The 14,801-nt window shown below is 42.0% G+C and overlaps 1 protein-coding gene across 1 annotated transcript in view; it reads right to left on the reverse strand.

The window, feature by feature from the left end:
- Positions 1-7,865: 7,865 nt before the first annotated feature.
- The window catches only part of LOC139381013 (phosphofructokinase, liver a), a 61,131-nt gene continuing 54,195 nt past the window's right edge, over positions 7,866-14,801 (reverse strand). The window contains exons 14-22 of the mRNA XM_071124243.1: positions 13,896-13,966; positions 13,670-13,757; positions 13,217-13,369; positions 12,451-12,615; positions 11,549-11,610; positions 10,886-10,997; positions 10,573-10,672; positions 8,537-8,642; positions 7,866-8,397 (exon numbers count right to left, since the gene is read on the reverse strand). Of these exons, the coding sequence (XP_070980344.1) occupies positions 8,250-8,397; positions 8,537-8,642; positions 10,573-10,672; positions 10,886-10,997; positions 11,549-11,610; positions 12,451-12,615; positions 13,217-13,369; positions 13,670-13,757; positions 13,896-13,966 (1,005 nt within the window). The 3' untranslated portion in view covers positions 7,866-8,249. The remainder of the gene's footprint in view (positions 8,398-8,536; positions 8,643-10,572; positions 10,673-10,885; positions 10,998-11,548; positions 11,611-12,450; positions 12,616-13,216; positions 13,370-13,669; positions 13,758-13,895; positions 13,967-14,801) is intronic.

Raw genomic sequence — 14,801 nt, forward strand, 5'->3', positions numbered from 1 at the left:
GGTTTTTGTCCAATCAGCATTCATGGCTCAAACCAAGTTTATAATTGTAAATAAATCCATTTTACGCATGTGCATAACTATAGATAAATCTGACAAGAGAGTTTGAATGAGGAAAGTTGGACAGAGGAAATCTCTGAGTAAGAAACATTTTGACGAATTAAAAAAAACGCATGTTAGGCTATTTTCTGCCAATTCTGCCGTTAATATGTGCCAGATGTTAAGACTACAAACAGTTAGAAATGGCCCATTTAATTTCAATAGGCATAGGCTACATACTAAAATCTGTGTTTATGATTGTAATTCAACTTTGCCATGGTTTGCTTAGTTAGATGTATTTAGCCTATAGCCCCTGATAGGTCTACATCTCATATATATCAGATAGTCTACAGTAGCCTAGACAAGATGATTTCAGCAGCTTGCTTAGCTCAAATTAACAGAGTCATTTATTCAACATGAATAGTGTGGCGATTTCGAGGTAAGAAGTACTTGTGTTTCCCAATAGCCAGCTGGAACAGACTACTGAGGCTGTGGTCATCATTTCAATCACTGAATTAAATAATAATATGTAAATTAACCAAATGTGCTTGTCAACAACAGCCAGAGTTTATTTTTTTAAAACCTTTAGCCTAATCTGACTGTTACTGTCAATCTGTGATAGAGCTTTAATAACTGCCAATTTAATGAACTAAACAAGGTTACAACAACAACAATAACATAAGTTTACAACAACAACAAACTGAAGTTACAGGCTATATGTTCAATGTGTTTTGACAGCACCAGGTAAACTACACAAGTTGCACAAATTGATTTGCAAGGACTCCAGTTATATAGTCATTCCAACATCAACCCATGAATCAAGTGGTAGCCCACTATGGAATATAAATAGGCTACTTGATGGCCAACAGATGCAAATGTATCATTCTCCACATTTAAATGTCAATTTCATTGAGTACTTTTCCTCATCACAGAAGCACGAGAGGGAGTTCCAAAACCTCAATTTCAAAATGTCCACTTGCGCATTATGACAAGTTAAATAGCAAGCAATTTAGCCAGTAGTGGACTAAACTACATGCTGCTGTGCACTAACAAGACACCCACACCCCTCCGGCCCTCCCCACCACCCACTCACTCAGCAACAGACTGCTCCTGCCTGAGAAACGCCATGGCGGCCGCGGTGCAATTTAGTAGCCCCAAAACCGGCAACCCGTTAACAATACATTTTCAACCGCAACATCGTTTTCAAAGTAGCCCGATTTGACTGAAAACTGCGGATATGGCAACCCTGGGTGTGGGATTCCAGATGGGCGTCGTAAACTGTATTCCAGAATACCATTAACCCCGCCCCTCCACCGCTGTCCTGGCCAATCCCGTGTAGATATGGAACTGCGATGAAAACGCTAATCCACAGCAAGGTTTGCCTGGGAGAGGGGAGGATTGCGTTGAAGGACTGCGGATGCGGTGAAGATGGCGGACAAGGGAAAAAGGAAGAAACTGGAAGATAGTATGAATAAATATGAAGCGGGCAGTGGCGATTTTAGCATATCAATCTTGGTGGGACAAAAAATAAAATAAATGGGATGCATGCCAGCAAAACCACTGCACAACACAAAAAAATATATGAATTTCACTATAACGGTGACCACAAACTGTTAGGGCCTGTATAAAGCTGTCCCAACATCTTACCACTGCTACACCTGTCTATCAGCGGACTAATTTACTGCCTTTAAAAAAAACATAGCTGATATGGCTGACTTGCTTAAACAAATGTGGTTTCTACTGATAATTGAGATGTACAAACTATGGCATAAGGGGACGACAAGCGGATAAGAGGCAGTCCGTAATTTTGATAAAGACATGACGTACGGACGTAGACAATATAACTATTTGTTTAGCACTTTTGAAATGTACAGCGACAGAATTCAGAAATGGGTCGTTCTTACAGTACTCTGTACACCAAGTCAGAACCGTAGGATAAATAAAGGTGTCATTTAAGCAGACAATGAAAGCTCTTACAATATTCAATGATTTCACTTCTCTAAAACAGAAGGCTACATGTGCACCACCAAGTAGGTGAAATTAAGAGGTGAAAATAGACGAAATTATTAGGGTGAGGCATATTTTTTACCTTTATTTTACTAGGCAAGTCAGTTAAGAACAAATTCTTATTTTCAATGACATTGAAAACAACAGATTTGTACCTTGTCAGGATTTGAACTTGCAACCTTTCAGTTACTAGTCCAACGCTCTAACCACTAGGCTACCCTGCCACCCCAGGGTATGGGCTACTAACAGCTTACTACACAATATACACTTAGTAGTGCTTTCTTAGCTACAGTATACATATCTCCCTGGCATATTACACCATTTATACAGCAGCATACAATACATTTTTGGACTCACCTTGTTGTGCTGTGCTCACTTGAACAGGAAGGTGGCATGGTGGTCCTTTGTGGGCAAATTTTGTCATTAAAGTCTGGTATTCTCTGGATTTATTTCAAAACAACTGGGAACTCGGGGGGAAAAAACTAGGTCGAATCATGATGGCGTCATTGATCTTCAGGTCGTAGCTCTAGAAAGAAGCCAGATTTACAATTCTGAGTTGGATGACCGTTCAAAACTTATTTTCCACAGTAGGAGCTCATTTATTACCGACTTCCCAGTTGTCTTGAACTCACTGAAGTCAAGTTTTCGCAGTTCTGAGTTAACAGTTGTTTTGAGCACGGCACAAAGCATGCTTCATTGACAGCATGGCCAATGTTGAATGTTAATCATTTTAAACTTGGAAAAGAGCCCCTTAATACCAGATTTGGGACCATAAAGCCACTGTCACTGATTCCTTCCAATCCACTCATTGTTAAATTTGCAATTTCCACCTTGTTGTGTAATGGTTATGTCCAATGGCTGATGAGAACCGATACATTCTATTTATCTATCTATCATTATTTCTCTTCTAAAAGGGATTTGCCAGTAGATTGTCGACTAGATTCATGATGAGATTTTGAAAGAAAGATGTTGACATGATAAGTCCAATCAAAGCTACTGTAGATATAACATGATTTGACATCCTTTTTTTCTGTGGCCAATGACCTTGAGCCTTTTTGGATGGGCACCTCTCATGTAACTCCATGGCAGCACCCAAATGGCTTGAATTGTTTTGCTCTAACCATAGACTTAGTAATGACGTAGTGTCCCCATGAGTGACAGAACACTGAACCAATCACTGTGAAATACTTATTATTTCCCCACCACCACAGAAACCACTGAGTCAGGCTGATTCACCTGCATTTTGGAGCTGCTTTACTCAAGAAAACAAAGAAGAGACCATGTTTGTATGCGGCTTTATTAGCTCATTCTACTTAATTTTAAAATATTTTTTACATTGATACTGATATGTGACACGTATTAATGCCAAAATGACATGCAAAACAGGCAGGTTTTGTCACTTCAGTTAGTGCTAAATATGGCTGCTAGAATCCTGACTAGAACCAAAAACGTTGATCATATTACTCCAGTGCTAGCCTCTCTACACTGGCTTCCTGTTAAGACTAGGGCTGATTTCAAGGTTTTACTGCTAACCTACAAAGCATTACTGTCTCTCTGACCCAGATGTTTTTTGGGGGTCAAGTTTAAGGAGCTCCTTTAGCACCTCGGACGCAGTGACCGCCTGCAGGGAGAAACTTTGTAGCGGGGAAAAAGAGGGAGAAGCATCGAGCATAGTCACATTAGAAGGGGTGGGAGATTAGGAAATTTTGGACGGGCAAGGAGCCATGGCTGAGTCAAATAGGAATCCTGACTTAATGAAGTGGTGATTAAAGAGCTCAGCCATGTGCTTCTTGTCAGTTACAACCACATCATCAACTTTAAGGGACATGGGCAGCTGTGAGGAGGAGGGTTTATTCTCCAGATCTTTAACCGTTTTCCAGAAGTTCTTGGGGTTAGACCCACAGAGAGAGAACGGCTTCTTAAAGTAACTAACTGGCCTTGTAACGGCTGTCGTGGGAAGAAGGTGAGGACCAAAGCGCAGCGTGGTAAGTGTTCATCTTATTTAATGAAAAAACTGAACACTGAATAACAAACAACAAATAAACAACCAAAACAGTTCTGTCTGGTGCAGACACACTAAGACTGAAAATAACCACCCACAAAACACAATGGAAAACAGTCTACCTAAATATGGTTCTCAATTGACAGCTGCCTCTGATTGAGAACCATACCAGGCCAAACACAGAAATAGAAAATCATAGACAAACTAACATAGACAACCCACCCAACTCACGCCCTGACCATACTAAAACAAAAGACAAAACAGAGGAACTAAGGTCAGAACGTGACAGGCCTTCCGGATAACCACATATTTCTAATATATATAGAAATATTTATATTTCTTGCCTGAACATGCATCTGCCGAGCCTTTCGCCAAATGCAATTCTTGAGGTGGAGTAACTCTGCAAGATCACGGTCGAACCAGGGGCTAAACCTGTTTTTAATTCTCATTTTATTTATGGGGGCGTGTTAACAATACCACTGAAAATATAAAAAAAGAAGGTCCAAGCGTCTTCAACAGAGGGGATCAAGATGATTCTATACCATTCTATAGAGGCCAGATCATGAAGGAAGGCTTGCTCAGTAAAGTTTTTTTAGCAAGCGTCTATGACACATCAGGACAGGTCGTTTCACTGAGCAGCCATTACGAACACAGGCTGTAAAAACAGTGATCAAGGTCATTCCAGAAAACAACAGACTGATACCTGCTACTCATCAAGAAGAGTAGCCTTTTCTGGGCGTTTGGAGTCGGCAGGGTAGTCTAGTGGTTAGAGCGTTGGACTAGTAACCGGATGGTTCAAATCCCCGAGCTGACAAGGTACAAATCTGTCATTCTGCCCCTGAACAGGCAGTAAACCCACTGTTCCTAGGCTGTCATTGAAAATAAGAATTTGTTCTTAACTGACTTGCCTAGGTAATAATACCTTGTGGGATTGGTGATAATCTGAGAAAGATTTAGGACTTGGTCCAGTTTAGGTCACCAAGCAGGACAAATTCAGACTTAGTGTAAGGGGCCAGGAGAGAGCTTTAGGGCAGGTAGGGTACAGGCCAGTGCTTATTGAGGACGATTGCAACAAATAACTTTTTGAAAGTTTAACCAGCAAATCAAATTGTTTGGAGACAGACTAGGTGGGGACAACTGAGCACTGAAGGTAAAGATTGCCACTCCCCCACCTTTGGAAGATCTGTCTTGCTGAACAAGGTTATAACCAGAAAGGCTAACATCAGTATTCAAAACACTCTTCCTTAACCCCCCTTGGGTAGGGGGCAGTATTTTGAAATCTGGATGAAAAGCGTGCCCAAAGTAAACTGCCTGTTACTCAGGCCCAGAAGATAGGATATGCACATAGATAGAAAACACTCTGTAGTTTCTAAAACTGTTAAAATCACGCCTGTGAGTGTAACTGATTTGGTAGGCGAAAACCAGAGGACAAACCATCCAGGGAAAAATAAATTGAGATCATAGGATTTTCCAATAGTTTTCTATGGGACTCCCTTATGGTTAGGAACTTGGTTGCAGTTCCTATGGCTTCCACTAGATGTCAACAGTCTTTAGAAATTGTTCAATGTTTTTCTTTTGAGAAATGAAGAAGTAGTCCTATTCATTGTAAGTATCACTCCAGGTGGACTCTACTGTTTGGTGCGTGAACAGGAAAGTGCTCCACGTTGTTTTTATCCGGTATTAGAAACAGTTTATTCCGTTTTAAATTTGATTGATTATTTACATTTTAGGGTAATGTTTGGACCAAGTTTACAGGTAACTTATTAGATACTTTGTAGGCATGTTGGGCGAGTTGAAACTGGTGTATTTATGAATCAAACGCACCAAATAAATGGACATTTTTGGGACATAAAGAAGGACATTATCGAACAAAAAGGACCTTTTGTGATGTTTCTGGGACATTTTGGAGTACCAACAGAAGAAGATCTTCAAAAGTGAGTGTGGTGGGGGTACCTGTACCAGACAGGGGGAGACAGGCCAGGGAAAGAGGAGTGAGTGAAGTGGAGGTACCTGTAACAGACAGGGGGAGACAGGCCAGGGCAGACTGTGAACAGATCGCCAGGTGGAATCCAAGCAGCAGTGTAGCAGGTAATGGGAGTAGGTGTCACACCCACTTGGAGGAAGCTTATATTTCTGGAGGCAGATTTCTTGTAGAAAATGCCAGTGAATGGTCTTAAACAGGAGGGCGCGTCAAAGACTCCTGCCACTTGTTGGGCCCAAAGGCCTCGACACCTTTTACGTCACACCTCGGTGCTAATGGAAGTTGTATCTGGTCTGTCCTTTCAAGCCTGGCAGCTCAGTTCCAGGTTGGATGGTGTCCTTTGGTCTCTGCTGTTTGTTAGCTAAAGCACCGTCGGTGTAGCTTGGAAAAAGGAAACCTTTGAAGCTATAATCTCTCCGGTTAATTTGGGTCAAATATGGGTTGTATCGTTGTAGTTTTGATCTGGAGCAAAAGGCCATGCTGTGGAGGGTAGCATCCTGCATATGTCCCTGCCGAAAAATCCAAGTTTATCTAACTCCAAATCTATCCTTTTGTAAAAAAACAAACATTGTGAGAGCTCACATGCAGCTGTGTTCCTCTCTCTGAGGGGGGCGTGATCTTTTAGTGGTCAACAATGATACAGTACCAGCTAAATACAGACTTCAGTGGTCCATCTTTCATTAGAACATATGCATAATTATTTATAAACGATTGTTAACATACATTATTCAAAACGCAGTTGTATTTATATTTAAAATAAAATCTGATAATCTGAGAAGAACTTTCAAATGTTTTTATTTATGACGTTACTTTATATTGCATCTTTAATCACAATGACATTAATTCACATTTCTATTTTGGCGACTATTGCTATTCTTAACATCTTGTACAGACAGACACATCCAGAATAGTAATAGCTGATTTCCAGTGTTCTACTTTGACTGTATAGGCATCAGTGATTTGTTCAGGATTACATGTAGGCACACACATGACAAGGTCCCACAAGATGACAAAACAGATGGATTGTCGCACAACATTTTCATTACAATGGCAAAGAATAAACCAGTATAGACCAACTAGTGACCAGATTAGCCTTTAAACCAGTATAGACCAACTAGTGACCAGATTAGCCTTTAAACCAGTATAGACCAACTAGTGACCAGATTAGCCTTTAAACCAGTATAGACCAACTAGTGACCAGAATAGTCTTTAAACCAGTATAGACCAAATAGTGACCAGAATAGCCTTTAAACCAGTATAGACTAGTGACCAGAATAGCCTTTAAACCATTATAGACCAAATAGTTACCAGAATAGTCTTTAAACCAGTATAGACTAGTGACCAGTATAGTCTTTAAACCAGTATAGACCAACTAGTGACCAGAATAGTCTCTAAACCAGTATAGACTAGTGACCAGTAGTCTTTAAACCAGTATAGACTAGTGACCAGTATAGTCTTTAAACCAGTATAGACTAGTGACCAGTATAGTCTTTAAACCAGTATAGACCAACTAGTGACCAGAATAGTCTTTAAACCAGTATAGACTAGTGACCAGTATAGTCTTTAAACCAGTATAGACTAGTGACCAGTATAGTCTTTAAACCAGTATAGACCAACTAGTGACCAGAATAGTCTTTAAACCAGTATAGACTAGTGACCAGTATAGTCTTTAAACCAGTATAGACTAGTGACCAGTATAGACCAAATAGCAGTTTCATCTGTACTAGACGACAGACACAGTCCAGATATAAGGACCTGATGTCTAGGTAGTCTCAGACACAGTACAGATATAAGGGCCTGATGTCTAGGTAGTCTCAGACACAGTACATATATAAGGACCTGATGTCTAGGTAGTCTCAGACACAGTACAGATATAAGGGCCTGATGTCTAGGTAGTCTCAGACACAGTACAGATATAAGGACCCCTTTTTAGATAAACAGGGAAGACAGACAAGTTGGGAGTGACATTCCAGGGTTGGAGCCCAGTGCTTAGAAGCCGGTGTCTACAGTCCAGGGTTAGTATGTGTTCTAGAAGCCGGTGTCTACAGTCCAGGGTTAGTGTGTGTTCTAGAAGCCGGTGTTTACATTCCAGGGTTAATATGTGTTCTAGAAGCCGGTGTCTACAGTCCAGGGTTAGTGTGTGTTCTAGAAGCCGGTGTCTACAGTCCAGGGTTAGTGTGTGTTCTAGAAGCCGGTGTCTACAGTCCAGGGTTAGTATGTGTTCTAGAAGCCAGTGTCGATGCTGAGAGAGCGTCGGGTCACATGTTCTATCTCTCCAGGGACGTACTCGCTGAAGCTGGTCTGGTGCTTGGCCAACATCTTCAGAATCTGATGCAGGTTCTGCCACCACTGGACTTTGGGCATCCGGTGCCTATGGGGGGAGGGGGTGGAAGAGAAATTTGACTGCCTGCTTAGAGACTAAAATGACACACACTCTAAAAACCACATTGTAAAGCACTTCATGACAACAGGTTTGGATAGATGGACAACAGCTGTGGTACTCTACTCACTCAAAGTCAGTCTGTGCCTTAAGTTCAGTCACAGGGATGAAGGACAGGACCTTCTTACTGAAGCCGATGACAGACACTGTGTCTGGGGCGTTGACGAACACACGACCTGGAATGGTAGAAGTTGTCGATTACACCTTTTGCTGCGATTACAGCTGTAAGTCGCTTGGGGTATGTCTCTATCAGTTTTGCACATCGAGAGACTGACATTTTTTCCCATTCCTCCTTGCAAAACAGCTCGAGCTCAGTGAGGTTGGATGGAGAGCATTTGTGAACAGCAGTTTTCAGTTCTTTCCACAGATTCTCGATTGGATTCAGGTCTGGACTTTGACTTGGCCATTCTAACACCTAGATATGTTTATTTCTGAACCATTCCATTGTAGATTTTGCTTTATGTTTTGGATCATTGTCTTGTTGGAAGACAAATCTCCGTCCCAGTCTCAGGTCTTTTGCAGACTCCATCAGGTTTTCTTCCAGAATGGTCCTGTATTTGGCTCCATCCATCTTCCCATCAATTTTAACCATCTTCCCTGTCCCTGCTGAAGAAAAGCAGGCCCAAACCATGATGCTGCCACCACCATGTTTGACAGTGGGGATGGTGTGTTCAGCTGTGTTGCTTTTACGCCAAACATAACGTTTTGCATTGTTGCCAGAAAGTTCAATTTTGGTTTCATCTGACCAGAGCACCTTCTTCCACATGTTTGGTGTGTCTCCCAGGTGGCTTGTGGCAAACTTTAAACAACACTTTTTATGGATATCTTTAAGAAATGGCTTTCTTCTTGCCACTCTTCCATAAAGACCAGATTTGTGCAATATACGACTGATTACTGTCCTATGGACAGAGTCTCCCACCTCAGCTGTAGATCTCTGCAGTTCATCCAGAGTGATCATGGGCCTCTTGGCTGCATCTCTGATCAGTCTTCTCCTTGTATGAGCTGAAAGTTTAGAGGGACTGCCAGGTCTTGGTAGATTTGCAGTGGTCTGATACTCCTTCCATTTCAATATTATCGCTTACACAGTGCTCCTTGGGATGTTTAACGCTTGGGAAATCTTTTTGTATCCAAATCCGGCTTTAAACTTCTTCACAACAGTATCTCGGGCCTGCCTGGTGTGTTCCTTGTTCTTCATGATGCTCTCTGCGCTTTTAACGGACCTCTGAGACTATCACAGTGCAGGTGCATTTATACGGAGACTTGATTACACACAGGTGGATTGTATTTATCATCATTAGTCATTTAGGTCAACATTGGATCATTCAGAGATCCTCACTGAACTTCTGGAGAGAGTTTGCTGCACTGAAAGTAAAGGGGCTGAATAATTTTGCACGCCCAATTTTTCAGTTTTTGATTTGTTAAAAAAGTTTGAAATATCCAATAAATGTCGTTCCACTTCATGATTGTGTCCCACTTGTTGTTGATTCTTCACAAAAAAATACAGTTTTATATCTTTATGTTTGAAGCCTGAAATGTGGCAAAAGGTCGCAAAGTTCAAGGGGGCCGAATACTTTCGCAAGGCACTGTATATCTACCACCCTGTTTCCACGGCTACATGTTGTTGAATCAGAGATAAAGCTCCTCCTCTTATAGTGTCTTCATAGTTCACTACTTTAACCAGAGCCTTGGCACCCTATTCCCTTCATAGTTCACTACTTTAACCAGAGCCTTGGCACCCTATTCCCTTCATAGTTCACTACTTTAACCAGAGCCTTGGCACCCTATTCCCTTCATAGTTCACTACTTTAACCAGAGCCTTGGCACCCTATTCCCTTCATAGTTCACTACTTTAACCAGAGCCTTGGCACCCTATTCCCTTCATAGTTCACTACTTTAACCAGAGTCTTGGCACCCTATTCCCTTCATAGTTCACTACTTTAACCAGAGCCTTGGCACCCTATTCCCTTCATAGTTCACTACTTTAACCAGAGCCTTGGCACCCTATTCCCTTCATAGTTCACTACTTTTAACCAGAGTCCTATGGGCCGTAGTCAAAAGTAGTGCACTATGTAGGGAATAGGGTGCCATTCGAGACACATCCAGTACCTTGTCTGAAGTTGTTGATCATCTTCTCTGTGAGCCACTGCACAGCCTTCACACCCAGCTTGGTGCCACAGTTTCTGTCGAAGGGTGTTGGTGCACCTCCCTAGAAAGACAGGTGAGAGAAAGAAAACAGAAAACAGAAAACAGAACAGAAAGAAAAACTTCTCGGAACCATATTTGATCATTCATACACTTCACATTCTACATCATCTAAGTCTATCCCCTCATTTCCTGATCAACAAGCTCATCATCCTTTTAATATAAGGTTGCATTTTAACATGTAAGCATTAACAGTGTGGTTGTGTTCGTTCCGTACCTGCTGGAGGTGCCCCAGCACGTTGACCCTACAGTCGAAGATGCCCTTCCCCTCGGCAGAATACAGCTTGTGGATGAAATCAGTGGTGTAGTGAAGGTGACACTTCTCATTCCTACAGAGACAGAACCATCGAGATCCTATCATTCACTATAACTGTCCTACAGAGACAGAACCATCGAGATCCTATCATTCACTATAACTGTCCTACAGAGACAGAACCATCGAGATCCTATCATTCACTATAACTGTCCTATAGAGACAAAACCATTGAGATCCTATCATTCACTATAACTGTCCTATAGAGACAGAACCATCGAGATCCTATCATTCACTATAACTGTCCTACAGAGACAGAACCATCGAGATCCTATCATTCACTATAACTGTCCTACAGAGACAGAACCATCGAGATCCTATCATTCACTATAACTGTCCTACAGAGACAGAACCATCGAGATCCTATCATTCACTATAACTGTCCTACAGAGACAGAACCATCGAGATCCTATCATTCACTATAACTGTCCTATAGAGACAAAACCATCGAGATCCTATCATTCACTATAACTGTCCTATAGAGACAGAACCATCGAGATCCTATCATTCACTATATTAACTACCCCTCTGGGTGTCTTGTGGTTAACCTCTATAATGGGGTCTTACCTCAGCACCAGACCCCTCTGGATGTCTTCCTTCATCTTCTCTGCGAGATGCTCCACGTTAGTCTGAAAGGCCAGGGTCGTATTTATTAAGACTACATGGATCATGTATCGCTCTGTTCAGGAAGTCTAGCCTACAGTACATGGATCATGTATCACTCTGTTCAGGAAGTCTAACCTACAGTACATGGATCATTTATCCCTCTGTTCAGGAAGTCTAACCTACAGTACATGGATCATTTATCCCTCTGTTCAGGAAGTCTAACCTACAGTACATGGATCCTTTATCCCTCTGTTCAGGAAGTCTAACCTACAGTACATGGATCATGTATCACTCTGTTCAGGAAGCCTAACCTACAGTACATCCATATGAAATGACTGTGGTCTGTCTGGGATAAATTAAGACTGTGTGAGTGTCTGAGATGGCACCCTAGTGAAGAATGTTAGTCTGAGATGGCACCCTGGTGAAGACTGTTAGTCTGAGATCGCACCCTAGTGAAGACTGTTATTCTGAGATGGCACCCTGGTGAAGACTGTTAGTCTGAGATGGCACCCTGGTGAAGACTGTTAGTCTGAGATGGCACCCCAGTGAAGACTGTTAGTCTGAGATGGCACCCTAGTGAAGACTGTGAGAGTGTCCGAGATGGCACCCTAGTGAAGACTGTTAGTCTGAGATGGCACCCTAGTGAAGACTGTTAGTCTGAGATGGCACCCTAGTGAAGACTGTTAGTCTGAGATGGCACCCTAGTGAAGACTGTTAGTCTGAGATGGCACCCTAGTGGAGACTGTTAGTCTAAGATGGCACCCTAGTGAAGACTGTGAGAGTGTCCGAGATGGCACCCTAGTGAACTACTTTGGACCAGAGTAGGGAATAAGGTGCTATGCCAGCAGCAGCCTGGTTTTCACCTTTAGGTCCTGGAGGTTGAAGGGGTCCTCGAAGATGTAAGCAGCGTCTGCTCCCACAGCGATACCGGCGTAGGTTGCCAGGTAACCACAGTAGCCTCCCATAGTTTCCACTACGAACACCCTTCTCTTGGTCCCTGAAGCCGACTGCTTAATCTTATCACAACTCTAAGAGAGGAGGAGACGGACAGATGACAGACAGAGAGGGGAAGGTTAGAGACACAACTGAAAGGGTCAATCTGCAGTTCCTACATACATTAAACATGAGTTTAGAGCAACTGTCGTACACCTTTAGAACCCCAAATAGAAGCTTGTTTTACTCCTTTGTTTGTAAACAAAGTAAATGTAAACAAACACTGTATAGCCTCAAAACATGGTTAAACCTATAAACATGGTTACAACTATAAACACGGTTACAACTATAAACATGGTTACAACTATAAACAAGGTAAAACTATAACATTTCTCCAAAACAGTGGCAGGGAGTCCAGTTTGTTATTGTTTCAACAGTGGATTGCATATTTAACTTCCTAACATATGAACTATTATGAGTCCTCTGTGTGGTGTTACTATGCTAAAACAGGCCCTGCTAAGGGAACAGAGTTGAAGATGAAGGGCCCTGGTCTAGACTTCTGGTTGGCCCCATGTTTTTAAATTGAGTTTATAGTGTCAATCTAGATTCACGTGACATCTTATTGCCAGAGACGACCACACTGGAAATAACCCATTGGGTTTTATTGTGTTTTATCTTTCATCAGATCAGACTGACCTCCATGGCAGCGTTGACAGCCGTGTCTGCCCCCAGACTGAAGTCTGTCCCGGGTACGTTGTTACTGATGGTGGCAGGGATCACCACCATGGGGATACACAACTCGTCAAAGCTACCGCGAGCATCATATAACTCCAGCACGCCTTCGTACGCCTGTAGAGAACACACACACGCCATCAGATGGAGGCCATTAACAGTCTCTATCTAGTGTGTGTATTATTTCAGAAATGATTCAATACCCGTCAACAGTCACATTGTTTAGTCTTTCTAACAGCTGACATGAACTTTAAAATGAAATAGTACATTACATCGTAGGAAGATCAAATAACAGAACATATGTGACTAAAACAACGTTTTGAGGAGGGAGGCCATATAAAATTATCTGATGTACGCCATTAGGGAATACTAACACCAATCTCAATATAATGTTCTGTTTTTGTCTGTAACTGGTACCTCAAATCCCCCAACGATCAGCAGAGCCTGGATATTATGCTTGTTGATGGTGTCCACGATCTTCTGCATGCAAGTACTGGGAAGGGTTCTGTGGAACACAAAGAACCCCCACAGCAAACACAATTCAGGAGGACATCTTTCTAATTTTAAAAAAGGGCACACCAATAACCACATTGACTACAAACTATCAACTGCTTTCCCTCCTAATCATCATTGTAAAACATACCGTTTAGTCCCCAGAAGAGATCCACCCTGGCCAGTCCATCCAGCCACACCGTGCCACTCGATCTCTGTCACCTGGTAGAGGACGAACACACGCCAGGCAATCAATATGTCCCGATTTGAAAATGTGCAGGCAGTTCTCTCTGTCACAATTGTCTCCACATGGATTCTCAATTTTGAATTCCGTAAAGTGAGTGTGGAAGAAGTGAAAAAAAGTATTGTTTTCTATCAACAATGACAAGCCACCTGGGTCTGAACATTGTATGGAAAATTGGAGGATAATAGCGGACGATATGGCCACTCCTATTTGTCATGTCTTCAAGCTAAGCCTACTAGAGAGTGTGTGGCCCTCAGGCCTGGAGGGAAGCAAAAGTAATTCTGCTACCTAAGAATAGTAAAGCCCCCTTTACTGGCTCAAATAGCCGACCAATCAGCCTCTTACCACCAACCCTTAGTAAACTTCTGGAAAAGATTGTATTTGACCAGATACAATGATATTTTACAGTAAACAAATTGACAACAAACTTTCAGCATGATTATAGAGAAGGACATTCAACAAGCACAACACTTACACAAATGACTGATGATTGGCTGAGAGAAATTGATGATAAAAAGATTGGGGCAACTGTTGCGGCTTTTGACATTATCGATCAGTCGGCTGCTGGTAAAACGTGTGTGTTATGGCTTTACACCCCCTGCTATAATGAGGATAAAGAGTTACCTGTCTAACAGAACACAGAGGGTGTTCTTTAATGGAAGCCTCTCCAACATAATCCAGGTAGAATCAGGAATTCCCCAGGGCAGCTGTCTAGGCCCCTTACTTTTTCAATCTTTACTTGATTGAAGCCAGTGTGTCGTCTATGTATGCAGATGACTCAACATTATACATGTCAGCTACTACAGCAAGTGA

Source organism: Oncorhynchus clarkii, chromosome 22 (genome assembly GCF_045791955.1).
Source record: "Oncorhynchus clarkii lewisi isolate Uvic-CL-2024 chromosome 22, UVic_Ocla_1.0, whole genome shotgun sequence".
Taxonomy (NCBI): Eukaryota; Metazoa; Chordata; class Actinopteri; order Salmoniformes; family Salmonidae; genus Oncorhynchus; species Oncorhynchus clarkii.